This window comes from Plodia interpunctella, chromosome 30 (assembly GCF_027563975.2).
Source record: "Plodia interpunctella isolate USDA-ARS_2022_Savannah chromosome 30, ilPloInte3.2, whole genome shotgun sequence".
Lineage (NCBI taxonomy): Eukaryota > Metazoa > Arthropoda > Insecta > Lepidoptera > Pyralidae > Plodia > Plodia interpunctella.
This window is the reverse complement of record NC_071323.1, coordinates 3,906,262-3,928,747: the sequence shown is the minus strand read 5'-3', so window position 1 is coordinate 3,928,747 and position 22,486 is coordinate 3,906,262. Positions and strand designations below refer to the sequence as shown.

General features: G+C 38.7%; 3 protein-coding genes across 4 annotated transcripts; 2 read left to right on the top strand and 1 right to left on the bottom strand.

Annotated features, from left to right (window-relative positions):
* Positions 1 to 2,105: 2,105 nt before the first annotated feature.
* Cdk9 (Cyclin-dependent kinase 9) lies at positions 2,106 to 9,497 on the bottom strand. Its single transcript, XM_053767329.2, has 6 exons — positions 8,643 to 9,497; positions 7,890 to 7,975; positions 7,496 to 7,633; positions 6,914 to 6,993; positions 5,554 to 5,676; positions 2,106 to 4,202 (listed from the first exon to the last, which is right to left on the bottom strand). The coding sequence occupies exons 1-6, from the start codon at positions 9,325 to 9,327 to the stop codon at positions 4,115 to 4,117; spliced, it is 1,200 nt and encodes a 399-aa protein (XP_053623304.1). The 5' UTR covers positions 9,328 to 9,497; the 3' UTR covers positions 2,106 to 4,114.
* Positions 9,498 to 10,173: 676 nt separating this feature from the next.
* On the top strand, positions 10,174 to 13,269 carry LOC128682556 (zinc finger protein OZF-like). The gene is made up of 5 exons (XM_053767327.1): positions 10,174 to 10,610; positions 10,699 to 10,830; positions 10,916 to 11,096; positions 11,254 to 11,379; positions 11,785 to 13,269. The coding sequence occupies exons 1-5, from the start codon at positions 10,503 to 10,505 to the stop codon at positions 12,510 to 12,512; spliced, it is 1,275 nt and encodes a 424-aa protein (XP_053623302.1). The 5' UTR covers positions 10,174 to 10,502; the 3' UTR covers positions 12,513 to 13,269.
* A 691-nt stretch (positions 13,270 to 13,960) lies between these two features.
* On the top strand, positions 13,961 to 21,209 carry ProRS-m (Prolyl-tRNA synthetase, mitochondrial). 2 transcript variants are annotated; one of them, XM_053767325.1, is made up of 9 exons: positions 13,961 to 14,160; positions 14,635 to 14,883; positions 15,051 to 15,131; positions 17,177 to 17,357; positions 17,600 to 17,769; positions 18,378 to 18,496; positions 18,919 to 19,015; positions 19,847 to 20,001; positions 21,011 to 21,209. In XM_053767325.1, exons 1-9 carry the CDS (start codon positions 14,068 to 14,070, stop codon positions 21,201 to 21,203), a joined length of 1,338 nt encoding a protein of 445 aa, XP_053623300.1. In that variant the 5' UTR covers positions 13,961 to 14,067; the 3' UTR covers positions 21,204 to 21,209. The 2 variants fall into 2 exon arrangements, with proteins under 2 accessions (XP_053623300.1, XP_053623301.1); XM_053767326.1 differs by having other exon boundaries at positions 14,088 to 14,227.
* Positions 21,210 to 22,486: the final 1,277 nt, after the last annotated feature.

Sequence of the window (22,486 nt, the reverse complement as noted above, 5' to 3'; positions counted from 1 at the left end):
ACGAAGCCGCGGTTAAACATTGGATTAAACGGCCAGTAGGTAGGTACCTACTTTATATTTTGAAAGCGAGGCGGACGGAGACCACGGAACTTAGCACGGAACCATGAATTAGTAGGTACTCCGTTGTACGAAGTACGTACAAAATCCATGCACGTAACACAGAACGCGTGTCAAGCCTCAATGTGTCAAGCTAATCGCCGGATTCGCCGGCAATGACAAACAAAGTTAACATGCATGCATGTCATTCTGACATTTTGCACTGGTGGAGGAAGAGTTTAAAGAAAGGCCGATAGGAATTTATTTATAAAATTGTGTATCTAATGGAAAATAATGGAATTACATTACATTTACATTAGAGGAACTAAAATAGCAGAGTAGGTACCTACCTCCATTATTACAAGCGGAAATATTTTCCGAAACGAGTCTCGCTCGCATCATTTAAATATGGCTTATATAAACCTGGATCAGTCAACAAATGCATTCAGATGTGCATTATGCGGCAGTACGTTCCCCAGCAATGCGGCTCTGGTGAGTCACAAAGCCGTGCACAGCGACGAAAGGAGAATATTCACTTGCAAATGCAGCATGCCATTTACGGATCATTGCGAATTTTTGCTTCACGAAGTCACCCACATGCACCACAAAGAGGCACGGCAATGCATCGAATGTGGCGAACTGAAACCAAAAATCTCATTCCCGATACATATTCTAACACATTTCAAACAGCGATCGGAAAAATGCGATATGTGCGGTGTCGTTTTGTCTTACGACAAGATGAAATCTCACGCTAAAACTCATAGTGATTTCAAGAAACAGTTCAAGTGTACAGTATGTCAGAGAATACTTAGCGAGTCTAAGCGGACACAGCATATGCTGAATCATACAAAAGCACGTAAGACTTATCCGTGTGATTACTGTGGTAAAGTTTATTTGCACAAAGACAGCCAGACCAGTCATCTGAACATGCATTTGGGGATTAAGAACGAGATATGTGAACTGTGTGGCTTCAGGTCTCACAGTGCAAAAAACATATTGCATCATAAAAAAAAGCATTCTACACAATTATTAAATCGGTCTATTGCCAAATTTGAATGTGATTATTGTAAGAAAACTATTTTGGATCGTTCCCAATTTGTGAGGCATGTGAGAAAACATGGAAGGATATAAATGCAGTAAGAGAAAATGTATGTTTACAGCAATAACTAAATCAGAATTGCAGAAGCACATAATGACACATTATTACTGTAAAGTTTGCCGTAGAAAGTTTTTTGATGCATCAACATATAAGAGACATATTCATAGTAGCTTACATAAATACGAGAGTGATTCCAGCGAATGAGGAATGCAGCTGAAGTCTTTAGTGTTTTGTTTATGTTCAAAGAATTTGTTTCAGTTTTTTGTTTGTATATTCTCAACCTACAAGGTTATTTGGTTTTCTTGTGCTACAAATAATTAGCTCAAATCCTCAAGTTTAGTAGATTCAACAATTGTAAAGCTAAACTAAAAAAAAACTAATAAAAATAATATATGTAAGTTGTATCTAAACCATTATGTCTTGCTGAGTATGTTTTACATTTTGTACAAGAAAGAATACCACATAATTAATTTGTCAAAGATTTATGGCAATTAGAAAAATATAATTTCTCGTCTTGTACTAACTGGGATAAACCCAGAACCACCTGAATAGCAGGCAGGCGTTATGAGTGAGATAGCAAGTTGTGTTTCAATCAAAACCTTACACAATTGTAAGTTATTCAACTGATGTTTCCCGTGCCTCTATATCTGTTATAGGAAGCAGAAGCAGTGCTGGTTCAGCCTAAATTGGATAATTTTAAGTGCCTACCTTTGAAGATAAGGTATATTATTAATAGTAGGCCCTGTTTTATCAGATAGCCTAAATGTAACACACATACAGGATCTTTGTATTTTATTTTTAAAGTTTAAGTGTTTGATATAGATAGCTAACTAGCCAATCACATCAGGTAAATTTATCTGGCAGTTTTAAACTGCTAGATAAATCTGTCAGATTAAAATGTGTGATATTTTATCTGAAAGTGATAATGTATATTAATTAAAGTTATTAAATTGTTTAAATAATAAAATTATTTATTTCGAAATTTTTATTGTCTTACACATAATATTTTACAATAAGTACATTCTTACAAAATATATAAAATAAGTAAAAGGTCATGTTACACTCATTCACCACAAGATTCATTGAAAAGTGAGCTTTAAGTTGTCTTCAGTAGACACACTTTACATTGACAACATCATTTAATACTTCTATGGAACACGCGGGTTCAACTCCCGAGAGATTCTAGAAGTTTTTGATCTCTTCAAAATCAGTTAAAGTGTATGTGTGACATACATAACTTTTTAGTTTCACTAATACAATGAAAACAAACACGTATTAGATCACAAGAAGAAATAGGAATAGCAGAACTAATATCTTGTCTCCCACTGTGTCCAATCTGCCGCTTCGTATGAGATGGCGGGGAGTTTGTATGGAAATGTATTATTGTATGTATAAGTTTTATTTACATTTGGAAGAAACATATGTTAATTTGATTAGGTTTGTAACATTTTTATGAATAACGGTAAACACATTGAGTGTATTTGGCAGGAAAATATTTGTTACACAAGTATATACGCATGTCGCGTCTGTATGAACGCGATAAACTCCAAAACAATCGGACGGGTTTTTTGTATGTTTTCGGCGGAATTTTGATCTCTGAGGTTGAGGTATACTAGTTACTAGTTGTTGCCCGGGGCTTCGCTCCCGTGGGAATTTTGATATAAAATGCAGCCTATAGCAATCTTTGATAATGTAGGTACCTTTCAAATGGAGAAAGAATTTTTGAAATCGGTTCGGTAGCGACGGAATGTTACAATTACTCGCCTCAAACATGCAAACTCACAAACGCTTACCCCTTTATAATAATAGTTTAGATTACACGAATTATACAATTCATCATGTTTTTACACGAGCGAAGCCGGGACGGGCTGTTATTTACAAATCTTGATATTTACATATTTACACTCGTCATAGTCATCATTGACAGCCATTTTTATTCCATAGTTGGGATATTTACATCACAAGCTCAGCACGGTGGCGCGCCAGCGCCCACGAAGCTACCTGCAGGTAACGCTGAAGCCAGCTTTACTTGGGATCCCTTTTTTTTCGCATAAATTTTTTATCCTAATTTAATTTAACATGACGATTTAGGCATAATATTTTGACATACTTGTTTTCTGGCATACCTTTTCTATAAGCTTAATTATAGTTGAGGCTAATGTATTTTACCATAATTTAGGTGCGGCGGGGCGACGCTCGGGCCACACATAAGCCGCCAATATGCTTTTGAATATTATGCTTAAAATTGTTATGCTTATGGTAGGTATGCGTAAAAAAATTGTGCCTAAAACATTATGCCAAATGAATATTGTGCGTAACTATTATTATGATCAGTAAAAGTATGCCATGTTAAATTATGACATTAAATTGTATGCATAAAAATAGGGAACCGCTTAACTACAGCGTTTTTTTCTGACGAGTCCAATGTGTGAACAACCGTAACACTACTTATTGTTGAAAATAAACATCATTCATCATTCTAAATTCTAAAGTAAAACATTTATCGACCGCGAAAGTAATTTCTTTAAAAGTAGTTGCACGATTGTTTACATAATAACACTTGTAAGAAAAAAAGGTTGTTTCCATATTATCACGCTTGTTCCCACGAGGGTAGACCGAGAATGAAAAACTAAATTAAACATTGAAGGAAACCCCGACCTAAGTCGCTCTCGTCCGTTAGAAAACAGCTGACGGATTCAAAACATAGACAAGAAAACTCAAATTATCTTTCAAATAAAAACAAATAATCAAATCAGAATCGGTTCAGTACCACTGACATACAGATACACAGACACGTTAAGCTTGGAACTTAACACTTAGCCGTCGGGGGTAAAAAAATAACATAAAATTATTATTCTTTCAGTCAGTCCAAAATTAAAAAAAAAGTTTTTTACAAAGAAATAATTTTTCCTTGAAGCTACCGTACAACACGTATTGCGTTCACACGTCCTCTCTTTTACACGATGTGGTGTGCGGCGCTCAGAACACGCGGTCCTGGTAACCAGAGTCCAGCGCGGGCTTGGGCTGCGCGCCCGCCACGTGGTGGTGGTGCCGCAGGTGCCCCGGCCTGCGGACACGGCCGCGTCAACATCATAATCAATATATAAATAAATATATACAAATCACACAGATTGAGCTGGCCCCAAAGTAAGTACGAGACTTGTTTTACGGGATATTAACTCAACGATACTATATTTTATATCAAATACATATACAGGGTTGCTGGTATCAAACGCAAAACCTCTGGGTTCAAAATAAGCAACTTTTATTTTACGACTTTTCAAGATTCGTAGTTTTTTTTTCATATAAAAAAAAATACAATCTAATTTGCGATTCTTCACATGTTCACTGTATGCAATAGCCGAGCGACACGAGACAGTACAGTAGCGTTATGTAGCGGAATCTAACATAGAGTTAACGTTTTATAGAAACGATAAACGACATTAAAACTATAAAAAAGGACAATTTTTGTATTTATCACGTTTAGACAAAAGAACAAAAGATGTTAGTCTCTATGTACCTTATGCGCCTTTGGAGGGTTATGCGTTAGATACCAGTGACCCTGTATAGATAAACATCCAAGACCCAAGCCAATCAGAAAAAGATCATTTTCCATCATGACCCGACCGGGGTTCGAACCCGGCACCTCTCGGTTCAGAGGCAAGCACTTTACCTTGAATAATGTGGAAATGCTCTTTCCACATTATTCTACACTAGATAAAGGAATTTATTGCAAAGCATATTTTTCCATCACACAATGTAGTCACAGTCCACTAAACCGAAAACGGTGGCCACCACAATCTTCGCAGTAGACTGAGACTACATACACTGCATCTACAAAGACAGTTGATATCATGAAGACAGCCGGATGTAAAAGCAGTCCAAGACCCAAGTTCGAATCCCACTCGTGCCACACGAGTTTGTACACCAATCTGACTCATGTATAGTAGTTTTCATCGACCACCATTTGCTTCCGGTGAAGGAGAACATCGCGAGGAAACCTGCACACTGGCGGACAGTTTAGTTCACTAGTACCTGCCACTAGATGGCGGTAGGTACTCGTAAAAGTCACGTCAGATGCCTTTGGGCGACTTGAATAAATTCGTAATATTTTGATGAAGCATGTCACGTAATAATGTAGCAACTAATTATGTAATATTTATTTAATAAAATAAATAAATATACTTATTAGGACAAATCACACAGATTGTGCTAGCCCCAAAGTAAGTTCGAGACTTGTGGTTATGGGATACTAACTCAACGATACTATATTTTATAACATATACATATATAGATAAACATCCAAGACCCGGGCCAATCAGAAAAAGATCATTTCCCATCATGAGCCGACCGGGACTCGAACCCGGGTCGTCGTACCAGTGCTAGCAACAACACATACGGACAGACGGAAGCAATACCTGCGCGGCGGCGCGAGGTACTCGAACATGCTCTGCGAGTGTTGGCCGAGCATGTTGGCGAGCTCGCACGGCATGGGATCCGTCCAGAAGAAGTCGTGGTTCAGCGCCGTGTCCGCGTCGTACCTGGCGTCGGCCACCACATGTCATTACTATATGTCGCCCGGGGCGTCGCTCCCGTGGGAAATTTTGTGATAAAATATAGCCTATAGCAATCTCGGATAATGTAACTTTCCAATGGTGAAATAATTTTTGAAATCGGTTCGGTAGTTTCGGAGATTACCCGCCTCAAACATACAAATTAACAAACGCTTAACTCTTTATAATAATAGTATAGATATATCTTTATCTAGCTATCGATTATTCACTAGCTGTTTCACCCGCATCTCCGCCTGCGTAAATTTCCCACGGGAATAAGATAATTTTTTCTCAGGGGGGGGGAATACTGTTGCGACCCTGGACGTGATGTGTTAAGACGAAATAAAATAATTCATGTCAGTCCTATTTTCATGTGACGTTGTGTCAGAACAACACGTCCAAGAGAGACGCGTGACTGCAGGGACGATGCGAAAAGTCATAGTTATTACAAAAGCTAGACTTTAGTAAAATAAAGATGTTATATATTGATCGGTCTCACTGGTATCATTTACCAAGTGAACTGAGATTGTGGACACAGCAATTACAGACAGACATCGGGACAGGAGAAACTAAAAAAAACTTGATGAATTTTACAAAGTTTGAACGTGATTCCTGAAGTATAAATGTATAATTAATTATGGTTTTATCCAAGCGAAGCCCGGACGGGCTGCTAGTAAATTGTTTTCTTTATATAAATACTAGCTGTGCTCCGGGGCTTCGCTCCCGTGGCAATTTTGGGATAAAAAGTACCTTATGTGTTATTCCAGGTTATATTCTACTTGTGTACCAAATTTCATAACAATCTGTCCAGTAGATTTTGTGTGTAAGAGTAACAAACATACACACATACATACATCCTCACAAACTTTTGAATTTATAATATTAGTAGGATATGTATATATTAGAAAAGCCCTTCTGGCACGATAGGGACCAACACTGCTTAATTGAGTTACCGACGGCATGTCGTACCAGTGGTCATTCCGAAATGCCAGTAGTTTGTAGCTTTGGAAGATAGTAACTTAATTTAGAAAACGAAGTGAAAAAGTTCATGTGAACGTATAATTTCTGAATAAATTATTTGATAACACATGCTTGACGTCAATAAGTGATGTATACAATCGAAGTTCATATTGTACCAAACTGTAAGCTGTGCCTAGTGCTACGGGAACTGATGTATAACATAAATGGCAATAAACATTTTGAAGTTGTATTTGATGTGACGTACCTCTTGGCCGGGTCCAGCTGCAGCAGCTTGTCCAGCAAGTCGCAGCCGTAGGGGTCCTTGACGTAGTGCTTCAGCCGTTCCTGAAACACAGACAACATTATTTTAAATATATTTAGCCTCGCTATGACGAAATCATAATAAATTGTATACTTAAAACTTCCTCTTAAATCACTGTCAAATCTATTAAAAAAGCCCGCAACAAAACCCGTTGCGTAGTTTGCGTTGACAGACAGCGGGAAGCGATGAAGAAGCATATTTTAATAACACTTCGTATTGAAAAACCAATCTTTCATATCATAATCGGAAATTCGAACGAATTTGCGATTATATTACTTACTAGCTTCGCCCCTAGGTTGCGATCCCGTGGGAATTTCGGAATAAAAAGTACCCTATGTGTTATTCCAGGTTATATTCTACTCGCGTACCAAATTTCATAACAATCCGTCCGCTAGATTTTGCGTGAAAGAATAACATACATACATATAAATATATGTGTGTATGTATATACATATATATACACATCCTCACAAACTTTCGCATTTATAATATTAGTAGAATAATTGTAATAAAACAAAGGGTTACCTTGACCTTCCTCTTCTGTCCCTTGGGCAGCTCCATCTTGTTGTAGAGGTCGAGGCTCTCGACGCCGGGCCACACGTCCGGCGTGCAGGACCCGCACAGCTGCGAGATCAGGATCAGCTGCTGCTGCTCCGTCGGGCCCTAAACAGATCGTGTTCATTTGTCAACATGGCCAAAAAAATAAAATGCATGAATGTAATCAAACACGATTATAATAGACTAGATGTTGCCTGGGGCTTCCCTCCCGTGGGAATTTTGAGATAAAATAGCAATATTGCATAGGTAGTTTCGGAGATTACCCGCCTCAAACATACTATATTTTATTAATTGGAGATTTACTATTTTATGGTCGGTGTTTTTTCGGTGAATTTCCTAGGAAAAAAATATGAAGCTTCACCTGCATGATGGGTGACCGCGTCCACATCTCCGCCATGATGCAGCCAGCGCCCCACATGTCCACCGGAGGGCCGTAGTTTCTATCACCTATCACATCAAATACAAAATTAAGAAAGGAAGAAAGAAATTAAATTCAAATTACTACATACAGTATTTTGTGGGAGCACAGTAATACACATATTGGATACTACTGGATTTATACATTACAATAAAACCGGCCGAGAACAAATTGTACTCGCTCATGAAGGGTTCCATAGCAAGACAAATCTTGTTTTACACGCATTGTAAAAGTGAACATATAGGTATGTGGTCACTAAATATATGTATATATACTAATTAATAAAATTAATAATTAGTCTGACTGCGGCCTAATAATCCCCCAGGGAGTTAAAAACACTTGCTATTCCGCTACGATCCCCAGGGATTCTAATACACACCTTATTGGCCAAGACTATATTTTAAGGCTAAAATTTAAGCTGAACAATCAGTCACACACTGATGTGACAACTTGTAATTTCAAGAAGTTATGTCAGATGCTTTTAGGCGACTTGAATTAAAATGTGACACTAGTGCTAGCAATACTGTTTCACTTTGAAATGTAATAATATTTATTTATTTTTAATTTTACATGTTGGAAACTGCTAGGTATATATTGGTATATGAAATGATTGATTTGAATAACACACTTGATAGGAGAGATCCAGGCAGACCCAGCCAGGAAATCATATTCAGAAAAAAACAACAAAAATCTCACCTAACAAAAGCTCCGGCGGCCGGTACCACAGTGTCACCACTCGGTTGGTGTACTTGTTGGCCTGCCCCGACTTGGCCACGCTGTAAGCCCGCGCCAAACCGAAGTCTGCTAGCTTCAAAATGCCATTCTTCGTTATCAACACATTTGCAGCCTTCATGTCCCTGTGTAATATCTTATTGCTGTGTATGTAATATAAACCATTCAATAACTGCTGCATCACTTTCTTGATCTCTCCTAAACTAAATTTGACGTTCACGTTCGACAATAAGCCAGCCAAATCGTGTTCACAAAAGTCGAACACTAAATAAAATGTTGACCTATATTTGTTGTGCAATGTAGCTTTCGTTCTACATATTTCGATTAAATTCACCACGTTTTCGTGTTTCAGGAGCTGAAGGATCTTGATTTCTCGAAGTGCTGTGATCGGAAAGCCTTCTTTCTCATTGTCCATGAGCACTTTCTTCATGGCAACGAATTTCTTGCTGCTGTTCCGCGCTCGTGCTTTGAACACTTCCCCGAATGTCCCCTGACCGATTTTCGCCACCTTTTCGTACTTAGAAGACTCGTCGCAGAACGGAAAGTCGAAATCTTCGATGTATTTCTCTTTTTCCCTCATATTGAGGATTGTGGAGCTCGTGCTGATTACAGGAGGCGCGGGCTCACGGGGAGCACTCACGCTTTGCATTTTGGAAGCAATTTTGGCTTTTTTCGAAGAACTTTGGAGGAATTACACCTTGGGATATTTATTACATGCCCAATTATGTTCAAAACTAAGAAACTTTTAAAATACCACGATCAGGGTACACACTCAACAATGCTCACTCTCACTATGACTGAAACTGCTGACTGACGCTGATTGACTGAAATGCTGAGCTGAGCCAGCTGACAGCTGAGCTCGCTTTATTGTTTACAGTAAGTGTCAGAGTGACGTTGACACTTCAGTCAGAACACATCGAAATCAACATTAGGTATAAATTTTGCCAATATAATTATAAATTGAGAGAAAACTAATGCTGGAGCCACGAAATTAAAAAAAAAACATTAGGTACGTATGTATTCCACGAAATACTTATTAAATCCATGTTCATAAATCTGTGATCGAAATTTAGGCCTGCTCATGAATTCAGAGCAACGTTTCCATTCTCATATAGCAGTAATTTTTAACATTGAATTTTAACGAAATAAATGACCATAAATTATACCAACCAAGAGCTAGCACTAACTGGGCGTATAGTGACTCGTTCGCTTCATAGAAGTTAAACCAGTCCGGCCGGCCTGTTACTACTTAACACCACACTATAATAAAGAAAGATCTCTTCAATGTGATGTTGTAATATTTGTAGTTGCTCCAAAGAGTAAGTACGTACGCTGTCCTGAAAGTTCCCAACATTCTCAGAAAGCTTCCAAAAAAGACTTTTCAGAGAACAGAGTAACTGGTGGTCCTGCAGCAGTATGTAGGCAGCAGGACTGCCTCAACACTAATAATAAAAATATATCTTGTATTTAAATGTCAATGTCATGTATAGTCACTTGGTTATTTGCGTTATTTGTCATAACTATTCTCTAATTACTAGTCTTATAAAATAAGTACCTACTAGATGTTTCCCGGACAGCTATCCCATGGGAATTTTGAGATAAAATATAGCCTATAGCAATCTCGGTTAATGTACCTTTCTATGGTGAAATAATTTTTTAAATTGGTTCGGTAGTTTCGGAGTTTACCCGCCTCAAACATACAAACGCTTACCTCTTTAGAATAATAGTATAGATAAAATTAAATTTGTGGTATATAAAAGGACCAATAAATCTAAAATTTAGATTAACCGAGAAAGGCTCGTAAGTGACAAGACTTGTGTTGAAATGCCGGACGCAGTAGCAGCCTGTCGAGTCTGTCTGGCGGTGGACGTGCGGTTGTTAACAATCGCCGGCGCGCTCCAGCTGGTGTATGAGAAGATCACCAGCAATGCAGTTAGTACAACCACTAGCTCTTATCATGCTTAAAGCTTACGCCAGTTGGAAGAACACAATGTAACTTCATTGTTGTTGAACATTTCAGCTGCACAGTGAGGGGAAGCCCGTGGCGGCGTGTTATATCTGCTACGCTCAGCTCGACAAGTGCCGCAAGTTGATGCTGACTTGTGCATTAGCAGAGAATGTGCTGAATGATATGTTGCACAGACACGCTGAGGTAAACCTTTTAAACCATTAATTATTATAAACCTTTTTACTGCTACTTAGTCACAACAAGTTACTAAGTATTTGAATGCTTACAGATAACTACAGAAGCAATATCCCTGATTGACCGCAAGGCTCATGGGCTGTGTGGGTCACTGAAGTACTTTGGAGTTGTGCGCCATAATTGTGCTTTACCGACCCCCACAGAGATTAAAACTGAGCCGGAGTCTGATGTAGCCACTACTAAGCTAGAAAGGATCAAAGAGGAACCACAGGAAGGTATGTGCTTATTAATTTAGTTGTGACAGCTTTGAGATGATCATTTATGAATAAGTTTGGAACCCTGATGGGAAGTGCGTGTGGGATCCTCTGCAACTGTACAAGTTTCGTTCTAATATAAATAATTCATTGTTATGTTTGGAGAATGTGTTTGCAGATCCTCCGCAGCCAGATTACATGTGTGATACGGAATGCAACTCGGAGGATAAAAAAGACCCCCTTGTTGTGCCACAGCCATGCGATACAGAGATGAACACCACAGAGCAGAGGATGCGAGGGGGAGGTATGTTCTCCTCTTGTTTTGGATTCTCTATAGGAATTCATTAGCCAAAAGTCACTCTATATAAAGCTATAATGTACAAACTAGGGGTCTATGCTGAAAATTCAATCAATTAAATCCTCTTTCAATTAAATCCTCTTTGTGGAAGCCTGAGGAGTAGCTATATATATATATATATATATCTTGAGGATCTTGAAATTCTCCGTACTTCCCGAAAAAATAGTGCTTTCATGAGAGCACCTCTGTTTTTGCGAAATTCTGACGCTATGTATACGGATATAGATATCGACAGAATTTTGTTAGCTGCTATGTCAACAGAAAGTTAAGTTTCAAACCAAAGAAATAGTTGTTGTGTTGACTGCATACATAGTGTTGTACTATTGTTATAATACACGCAAACTTTGGCAGATTCGACGCAGACGTCGGTAGCTGGCAAACGGAGACAAGCTAAAGGAAGGACAGCCAACAGCAAACAGCGCAAGTCGCGACGAGAATCTACAACTCTAACTGCTCGGGGACACCGGTGTGTTGTTTGTCAGAGGTGTTTTAAATGTCATTCAGCAATGATGAGGCATTATAGAACACACACTGGTGAGAAACCATTCCAATGTCACGTTTGCGAACGGCGATTTAATCAGAAGCATTTTTTATTGAATCACTTGAGAATTCATACCGGCGAGAAACCGTTCCAATGTGATGTATGCGCACGTTTGTTCAATCGAAAGTCTGCTTTGATACGACACTCGAGAACACACACCGGCGAGAAACCATTTCAATGTAATTTTTGTGACTATCGCTGTAATCAAAAGTCAACATTGTCAAGTCATAAAAGGACGCACACAGGCGAGAAACCATTTCAATGTAATATTTGTGATCATCGTAGTAAAGAAAAATATCAGTTATTACGTCACATTCAAACTCACAGTGATGAAAAATCGTTCCAATGTGGATTGTGCCACCATCGGTTCCGTCAGAAAACCTCTTTGACACGACACTTGAAAACACACACCGGCGAGAAGCCGTTTCAATGTAATGTTTGTGATTATCGCTGTAATCAAAAGTCTACGTTGTTAAGTCATAACAGAACACACACAGGTGAGAAACCCAAAGCATTTGTCAAAGGACTCGACACTTGAGATCGCACTGGTGACAAACCCAAAGGTTGAAATTCAAATAATTTATTCGGGTATTACACCGTCATTTTGAGACATTTTCACGTAAAATGTTATTTGTGGTCGACCAAATCAAAAGGGACATTACGGCGGCTAGCACTTAGGTCTTTATTAATGTTGTTTTGTATTGGAACAACGGCAATAAAGACTTTATAGTCCAAATCAAAAGGGACCTTATGGTCCCTTTTGATTTGGACGACCACATATAGTAATTTCTCAAAAAGCTAGAAATTACTGGGAGTTTTGGAATGACCGCTGCTGCGAAGTAATGCCGACCAATGTTCTATTTGATTTGTTGTAATTTTATTTTGTTTTTATTAATAAATGGAGGGAAAATAAACTCATATATACCTATTTTAAATTTTTCAAACAGTACGATAGGTACTGAACAGTGAATGTTCATGAGCTCTGCCAATGAGTCTCGGAACTAGTACTTGTATGTACTCAGATATCGTCTATTGATGAAAAACGGTGGTCAAATTTTGACAGTCTGCGGTGCCTTTGCCTTGCCAGTTTATCTATAGTCTAGTGATTACTTACGAGATCATTACTACATCACTAGCTAAAATTAAAAAATAAAATAAAAATTCATGTTAGGTACTACGTGAATTTACCATGGATTTAGTAAGTACGAGTAATTCCACGGAATTTACTCAGTACATAATCAATCATAATTTGAATTATTTATATATTAATGTAGTAAATAAATATTTATAACATATTTGTCTTTTTATTTTATGAACTTTATTTTTCTCTATACCTAAGTAATGAATAATTAAATTACATGTAGATGCAAACATTATAGAATGTTCGTGTCGTTTTTATTCCTTTATTCAATACAAGCTGCGCCCCGAGGCTTCGCTCCTGCGGGGATTTCGTGATGTACCCTATGTGTTATTCCAGGTTATTTTGTAACCGTGTACCAAATTTCATAATAATCGGTCCAGTAGTAGTACAAACTTACTTTCACATTTATAATATCGTACTTTTTATCCCGAAATTCCCAAGGGAGCGAAGTCCCGAAGCGCAGCTAGTCCTGACTAATATCATAAATGCGAAAGCAAGTTTATTTGTTTGTTACCTGTCTCTATCTAATCGACCAATGTTCTTGAAATTTTGCATACCTACATGTAAAATATGGAGAAAGACAGAGGGTAGGTACCTTTCATCCCGGAAAATTTACGCGGGCGAAGACGCGGGCAAAAGCTAGTATACATATAAAATTCCATCAAAACCCGCCAAGCCGTTTACAGGAGTCATATCATCTTCGAATTGAAGTTTGGAGGTCAGTTTAAGGAAACCCCAATGGAAACCCTCGCAAATAAATTAAAAAAAAAACTTTGAATTATTTGAACTTCAATGTCATTTGAAGTGACATAAGTATCTGTCATATTTTTTTACTCATCCATCAGCTGTTTCTTTCCATTGTTTCTTCGTGCTGCTTGTTTACAACTTCGCCTAACCTATAATTTTTCAAAAAACACAATTTCTTGCTATAAAAATAGTAAAATAGTATAAAATGAAATATATCTCACAGATATTTCAACCCATTATCACTATACCAAAGAATGCGAAGATAAAGAACACGGAAATCACTTGCAAAAGTCAAAAGGCACGAATTTTTATATAAGTATTATTTGTTTCATAATATACTAGCGGCCTGTTCCGGCTTCACTCGGGTAAAAACATAACAAATTATAAAATCTATACTTTCTTCAGGAATCACACTCTTAGTGAAAACCGCATGAAAATTCGGGCAATAGTTTTAGGAGTTTATCGCCAACAGACAGACAGACACAGCAGAGGACTTTTATAATTTAAGGATTTTATAATGAGGCTATTTTGTGTCCCACTTCGGTGCAAAGGCCTTACATAACAGTCGATCTAATTCCCGACTCTTGGATTCATAAATTATTTTATCTTTGCCACAAGGTTTATATGTATGCAAAGCCGGGGTGGGCAAATATATATTATTTGAAGGTTTAAACTCCAGCGAAATACGTTACGTTTGAAATAAAGCTATTCACTATAGAAGTTTATTTCACTATAGAAAAAATAATGCATTAATATGTCAATTTATTTTTAGTTGCTTTTAGAATGCGGTTTGGTTCGGCCATCTAGCTCAGGTTTCTTCACACTGCTGCCTCTGGCCAGGCGGTCGTTGGACAAGCTCGAGGCTATGGCGCGGAGATGCGTGGAGTCTGTGGGGGCACAGAGGGTGTCGCTGCCGACGTTGACGTCTGTGGACCTCTGGGAGACGACCGGCCGGCTGGGAAGCAAAACTGAGTTGCTGTCATTAGAAGATCGACATGGGAAACCGTATATACTCTCTCCTGTAAGTCATTAAAATTGTATTACATATAAAACAAAGTCACTTCACACTGTTTGTTCCTATGTTTGTTTATATCTTTAAAACTACACAACATATTGTAACGAAGTACTTTAATAGGTAATAACATTCCTGAAGGTTTAGGGTGTGTAATCTAATTAACCATTTCGCAGACTCACGAAGAAGCTGTGGCAGACTTGTTGGCGGACGTTGGCCCTATCTCGTACAAACAGCTGCCTCTCTTGATTTACCAGGTGAGCAAAAGATGATTCTTAATTTGAAATGAGTTTTTTTACGAAAGTGTCAGTTTTGACTCGGGCTTTTGTTATTTATTTTATTATTTATTTCACCAAACTTAACCTATCATTACAGAAAACATATTCTATTACGACAGGTTAACCTTTTACATTATTTATGTTAGTTACTTCCAGCAATAAGAACATAGTTTTATGTGGTGATTTTAATATAGACATTTTGATTTCATGTTCTGAAAGCAATGGCTTTAAAAATTTGCTCGATTCATTTAATAGAATTTAAAGCACACATTCTTTGAACCACTAGGATAACCTCGACCTCAGCCAAATGTACAGATAATATTTTCTGTGATTGTACTGTTTCTGAAGAAAAGCTGTTAGCCTGTCTGGGGTCTGACCACCTGGGCCAACAAGTGTCACTTATTCGTAACGAACAGTCTAACCTTATCTCCGCTCCTGTAATTCGTAGGCCGTTAATTAAGTACCGCAAAATGCGTTTTCGCGAAACCATAAATAAGAAATTGCCTGAATTAGATTTAACTAAAAATCCTAATGAACATTATAATAAGATTTTTAATACAGTGGAAACAGAATTAAAAAAAACTTTTCCTCTTAAGACCTTTAATAATAAAGTGAAACTTAAATTTTGCGATTGGGCTACAAATGGTATTTATATTAGCAGAAACAAGTTGTATGAACTTTATGGTCAAAAACAGTATAATTTTAATGCGGAATTTATATCATATGTTAAACGTTACTCTAAAACTTTTAAAAAGGTATGTTCAACAGCAAACTCTTTATATTTAACTTATAAAATAAAAAATTCTAATGACAAAATCAAAACAGCTTGGTCAATCATTAATAAAGAAACCGGCAAGTTTAACCCACGCGACAACAATATTTCTTTAAAAATCGGTGATAAAACTATTAGTTCAAATGACGAAGTGGCCAACGAATTCAATAACTTCTTTGCCAATATTTCTAAAAATATTACGGGCTCCCTTTCCTCTTGTCCCAGTGCTGCAGATGATTTATTAAAAAGAAATGCCTCAGATCCTAAATCTACCTTCCGATTTAGACATATTTCTCCTGAAGAATATATAAGACATATTTATCTGCACTATTATTGATCTGATTGCTCCCCCCACTTAACTATTATATTCAATAATTGCATCTCAGATGGAGTTTTCCCTAACTTTACATTGTTATATTACTGATAAAAAATTATACATAAATTTATATTTAAAAAATGGTAAACCCTTCTGGCATAATAGGGACCAACACTGTTTGAATGAGTTTCTTTCGGCATTTCTACTCAGCAGTGGTCGTTCCGAAATGCTAGTAGTTTGTAGCTTTGGTAAACATAATTTAATTTAGAATATGACGTGAAAAAGTGCCTGTGAAGGCCTAATTTCTGAATAAATGATTTTATTTTTATTTTTTTATTTATCATATGATATTGAATTTATATATATGATATTTATGTTGTTGTCAGAGAGTTCTTAATGCATTCAATGTGTGACTGATAATAATGATTGTGCAATGAAAGGTTTTCTTCTGTATTGTAATCGAATTGTATTTCCAAAATCTTCACGTACAAATCAAATCAATTAGAAATTAAGACTTTTACAGGCGCTATTTCACGTCAAATTTTATATTAAATATTAGTTTCTCAAAAGCTACAAACTACTGGCATTTCGGAACGACCACTGCTGAGAAGAAATGCCGAAAGAAATTAATTTGAACAGTGTCGGTCCCCATCATGCTAGATGAGGTTTCCATTATTGTTTCTTACATTGACCATTGACGACCTCGGTGGCGCAGTGGTAAAGTGCTTGCCCCTGAACCGAGAGGTCTCGGGTTCAATCCCCGGTCGGGTCATGATGGAAAATTATCTTTTCCTGTTTGGCCCGGGTCTTGGATGTTTATCTATATATGTATTTGTTATAAAATATAGTATCGTTGAGTCAGTATCCCATAATACAAGTCTCGAACTTACTTTGGGGCCAGCTCAATCTGTGTGGTTTGTCCTGATATATTTGTAGATAAGTAGCAAATTCCGCGACGAGCAGCGGCCGAAGCACGGCGTGCTGCGCGCGCGCGAGTTCCGGATGCTGGACGCGTACGGCGCGCACGCCGGCGCGCGCTGCGCGAGCGAGACCTACCGCCGAGCGAGACGGGCGTATCGCGATCTGTTCCGCCAGCTGGCGCTCGACGTTCACGCGGGTGAGTTGCGATCTGTCAATATTCTTGAGCATTTTACGATCGTATAGAGATGATCGATTTTGTAAGGAATAGGAATAAGAATAGGGGGCGGTGGTGGTGTAAACCTATATATATATAAAACTAAATGTACAAAACGTACGGAATCATTTCTTAAATCAATTACATATGTTGTTGAGGATGTTGCAAATTCGCGTCGGCAGGTCTTGACAGTGTGTGGCAGTGTAAAGTGTAATTTCGTTCAGTGGAGGCCCCTGCCGGTGAGATAGGTGGTTCTCTGTCGCACGAGTGGCAACTGCCCGCCGCGGCCGGGGAGGACAGGCTGGCCGTCTGCCAGAGCTGCCGTCACGCCTCGCTGGAGCTGACGTCATGCCCGAAGTGTGGCGGCGAGACGGACACACACAACAGCATCGAGGTGAGGAGTGACTATTCGGATTCAAAATTATTCATTCAACTTAGGATGTAATTAATTCTTAAGCCACAGATGCGCTAGGGAACGTTTGACGCGCAACGTATCGTTCTTTCCTTTTCATTACAATGTGCATGAGTGAGATCGACTATATGTGCTATTTCACTCGAGTCAATGGCAATGAGTGAGACAGAGTGATAGTGTATTCGTATCTTTATTGTTTAATTTAATTTAATGTTTTAATTTAATTTAAACAAATTAATATATATAATAATAAATAGATCAACAAATTGAAAAAATAGCATTTTTTTCTGTGGGGAATGGTTACACGCATGCGCTGCGCTGCTACCTTTGTTCGTAGTCGTATTCCTCATGGCTGAGGGTCGTGGTCATTACGTGGAATGAAACACACATAACAACTCTCTTGACACTATTAATGGAGTGGTTTGCCATTGCCTTCTCCATTTCACACACAAGTTAATAATCCAACCAGTATAGCAGGTTTCCTCGCGATGTTCTCCTTCACCGCAAGCAAGTGGTGGTCGATGCAAACTGCTATACACGAGTCAGATTGTTTGTAATTGTGTGGAACCCCCGCCGCGGTGGGTGCACAGGTGGGGCACACGTTCGTGCTGGGCACGCGCTACAGCGCGCCGCTGCGCGCGCTCGTGGCGCCCCCCGCGGGGCCCCCGCTCCCCCTCCACATGTCCTGCTACGGGCTCGGGATCACCAGGTGCGTTGTGTCATACATAACATTGAAAGAAAGAAACGAAGGAAGGAAGAACATTTTTATTCAGTAAAATTAATATTATTAATTTATTTCCGAAAGTTTTATATACTTCAATACATTCATATTTCATATACAAGCGAAATAAAGAAATACCTCCGCTTAAACAAATGTTGTCAGTCTGTTTGCATCCGTCTTCAACCACACCATAGATAACCGGCTTTTTCCCGAGGCTTCGCCCGCGTGATTTCCCACGGGAGCAGTTATTTTTTGCGGGACGAAAGGCACCCTATGTGCTTCTCCGCACTTCAAACTACATGTATGCAAATTTCAAGAAGATTGGTTGAGCAGATAGAGCGTGAAGAGGTAATAAACAAACTTACTTTCGCATTTACAACATTAGTCAGGATTTTCACTTTTGGTTGCAGACTACTAGCGGCCAGTTTGGAGGTGATGTCGACTGAAAGGTGTCTCCGCTGGCCGCGCGACATTGCGCCCTACAGCGTCCTGGTTATTGGCCCTAAGGTAACTCCGCGTAGGAACTCAAAACACCAAATTCTTTATTCAACCACTAGGTGTTTGCCCGCGGCTTCGTCCGCTTAAATGCCCACGAGAACAGTTTGTTCTTCGTATTGAAATGGGATTGGGATAGCTGAATTAGCGCCGATTAAATCCATAGCGCATTTAAAATACGCACAGCGCCATCTAGTGTTTTATTGCGAAGTTCATTTTATTAACATTAAGCGCCATCTATAATAAAATACAGGCTTTTCCCAAATCTCACGGGAACAATAGTTTTTTCCGGGATGAAAGGTACCCTGTGTCCTTCTCCATATTCTTAATTATAAAAATGCAAAATTTCAAGAAGATTGGCTGAGTAAATAACGCTTGAGGAGGTAACAAACAAATAAACTTATTTTCGCATTTATAATATTAGTCGGGAATCGACGATATAATAACTTGTTGACGTCAAAAATTTACTTGAAATCAATAGTCTACCGCCGACTTCCAAGGCGTAGCAGAGAGCGAAGTGCGTTTACATTTCACCATCGAATCGATTGGAAGTGAGACGCAGCGAACCAATCACATTGCGGTGTGGTTGTCGTTGCATCACAATGGCGCAATGCGATTGGTTCGCTGCGTCTCGCTTCGAATCGGCTCGACGGCGAGACGTGAACAGCAAACTCACCTGAAAAAAATAATTGTTTATTCGTGGCCGCGTCCAAATCAAAAGGGACCTTATGACTGCTGACGCTTAAGTCTTCACTGCCGTTGTTCGAATACAAAACAACGGCAAGAAAGACCTAAGTGCCGGCTAAGGTGCCTTTTGATTTGGACGGCCACATGTGTCATTAGGAGGGCTCTAGAGAATGGTCAAACTTTGGTCCGGACGCAATCAGTGCGTTCTGCAAGCGGGTGTCGGCGGTTGGGGGGGGGGCGCTGGCCGGGGACGTGGTCGTGGACGACAGGGGGCGCCTCACCGTCGGCAGGCGGGTCGTGATGGCCGACAAGTGAGATGTGTTCCAATTCAAACATTAATTAGACGAGTTGCCCGCGACTTCGCTCCCGTGGGAATTTCGAGATGAAATATAGCAATCTTGGATGATGCACCTTTCTAATGGTGAAGGAATTTTTCAAGTTCGGGTAGTTTCGGGGATTATCCGCTTCAAACATACGAACTCGCAAACGCCTGCCTCTTTATAGTAATAGTAGGGATTAGATCTTCACAGGACATATTCACGGCAATTTTTCCATTTTCACGGCAATTTTTGTATTAAATAATAATTTCTCACAAACTACTGGCATTTCGGAACGACCACTGCTGAGAAGAAATGCCGAAAGAAACTCATTTGAACAGTGTTGGTCCCTATCATGCCAGAAGGGCTTACCATTATCGTTTCTTACAATTTTTGTGCTCATTGATCCTCACTGATTTATACTAATTTACATTAATTTACTGATATACATGTTTTACACGAGCTTACGTTAATTTAGACTTTAGAATTTAGAGATTTAATTAACGCTAATCTGTACTAATATTGACTAATCTATATATAAATCTACCCTAATTAAATAAATAAATATGGACAAATCACACAGATGGAGCTAGCCCCAAAGCAAGTTCGAGACTTGTGTTATGGGATACTAACTCAACGATACTATATTCTATAACATATACTTACATATATAGATAAACACTCAGGCCAATCTGAAAAAGATCATTTTCCATGTTGAGCTGACCGGGGATCGAACCCGGGACCTCCAGTGTAGCAGTCCGGCGTGATGACCATTAGGCCACGGAGGTCGTCAAAATTTACACGAACTGCACCTACATTAATTTACACTAATATAAATTAATATTAAATAATTCTATATGTGTCCCATGATGCTAACTCAATCTGTATGATTATAATACAAGCTTTTATTTAACTTGCTCTGTTTGTCAGCGCGGGTCAAACAAAAATTACATTTTTGTTAAAAAAATATTTATTTAAAATTATAACCTTTTGTTACATACAGAATGGGCTACCCGTACATAATAGTGTGCGGTCGTTCAACCCTCGATAACCCGCCCAAATTCGAAGTGTACCGCTGCGCTGCGAACCAAGAGGCGGAGCCGACACTACTCACTGTGGAAGAGTTACTGCGCGAGTTGGCGGCCAATTATTCTAATACAATTAAGAATGTAATTGAAAATAAATATGAAGAATAATGTTTATATTGTTGTGTTATTATCAAAATCGAATTGTCCGTATCCTTACATATGATGAAACGACGACCTCTGCCGCGTCTGTTTATTCGCGATAAACCACTGCACGAATTTTCAAGCGGTTTCACCGCGCGGTACCTAGCTTCCTGGCACGACCAGGACCATTTTTTTCAAAAATATGTACCTACTTTCGAAAATTGAAATTGTACCAATAGTGTGGTTAATAAATAAAAAAAAATGGACAACACTCAACAGTAAGCAGACAAATATATGTGTTCACATATACAAATATTTGCCCGCGTTCTTGGAATCGAACCTAGGACCTCCAGACAGCGGGCGATCGTGGTGACCACTGCGCCACGGAGGTCGTCGAATTGTGTACACTAGAGAGAAAGCAGTACCGACCGGACATGATTTGTATCACAATAACACATGTTTGTATTTATTGTACCAATAGTCAGAACATGTACGATGTCACGCGCACCAAACCAAATGAAAGTGTGTGAAATCGAACATAATTGTGTTTCTAAAATGTAGGTATAATACCAGAGGTACACCTCGGTTGGCATGTGTATATTTGTGTAATGGTTAAGACGCCCGCCTGTGGATCGAAAGGTCTCAGGTTCGAATCCTACTCGCGCCACACGAGTTTGTATATCAATCTGACTCATGTATAGTACTTAGGTAGTTTTCTTCGATCACCACTTGCTTCCGGTGAAGGAAATCATCGTGAGGAAACCTGCACACTGGTGGGCAGTTTAGTCCACTTCACTAGTGTATATTAGCGACTACCTGCCACTAGATGGCGGTGAGTAGTCGTAAAAGTCATGTCAGATGCCTTTAGGCGACTTGTATAAAATCTGATACCAGTGTTAGCGATAACACACTCGATATGATGATCTATTTAAGCCAAACGGCAGTGCTTTCAGGTGATCAAATCAAATAACTGTAAATTAATCACCTTAGCTCTCAAATTATATTATAATGTATTGTTTATATACTTAGTCTGGTCATAAATACAATTAAAAACATTTCGTCCACTAGGATCCCCCAGGGGATCCTCGTGAACTCATCTGTTCATCAGGATCCCCTTTAAATAAAAGTACATAAAGTCACACTGAGTATTTTTTTGAAATTAAAAAACTTAATTAATTTAAATAGAAGAAACAAATTATTACATTTGAATTTGGAATCCGTTCATTTTTATATGATTTTTCATTGTCTTATTTCCGCGCCAAAACATTGCACAATATTTTGCGATGTTAAAATGGAGTGGGGTGATAAAG

Bases quoted from the DNA above. Each gene is read 5' to 3' on its own strand.
- Cdk9 (XM_053767329.2), bottom strand. From the start codon at position 9,327: ATGCAAAGCGTGAGTGCTCCCCGTGAGCCCGCGCCTCCTGTAATCAGC. The intron at 7,976-8,642 runs GTGAGATTTTTG...TTGATGTGATAG, and splicing joins GCCGCCGGAGCTTTTGTTAG to GTGATAGAAACTACGGCCCT. The intron at 5,677-6,913 runs GTACGTCACATC...GGCCGACGCCAG, and splicing joins CAGCTGGACCCGGCCAAGAG to GTACGACGCGGACACGGCGC.
- LOC128682556 (XM_053767327.1), top strand. From the start codon at position 10,503: ATGCCGGACGCAGTAGCAGCCTGTCGAGTCTGTCTGGCGGTGGACGTG. The intron at 10,611-10,698 runs GTTAGTACAACC...TGAACATTTCAG, and splicing joins AGAAGATCACCAGCAATGCA to CTGCACAGTGAGGGGAAGCC. The intron at 10,831-10,915 runs GTAAACCTTTTA...GAATGCTTACAG, and splicing joins TGTTGCACAGACACGCTGAG to ATAACTACAGAAGCAATATC.
- ProRS-m (XM_053767325.1), top strand. From the start codon at position 14,068: ATGAAATATATCTCACAGATATTTCAACCCATTATCACTATACCAAAG. The intron at 17,770-18,377 runs GTGAGGAGTGAC...GTGGGTGCACAG, and splicing joins ACACACACAACAGCATCGAG to GTGGGGCACACGTTCGTGCT. The intron at 20,002-21,010 runs GTGAGATGTGTT...TGTTACATACAG, and splicing joins CGGGTCGTGATGGCCGACAA to AATGGGCTACCCGTACATAA.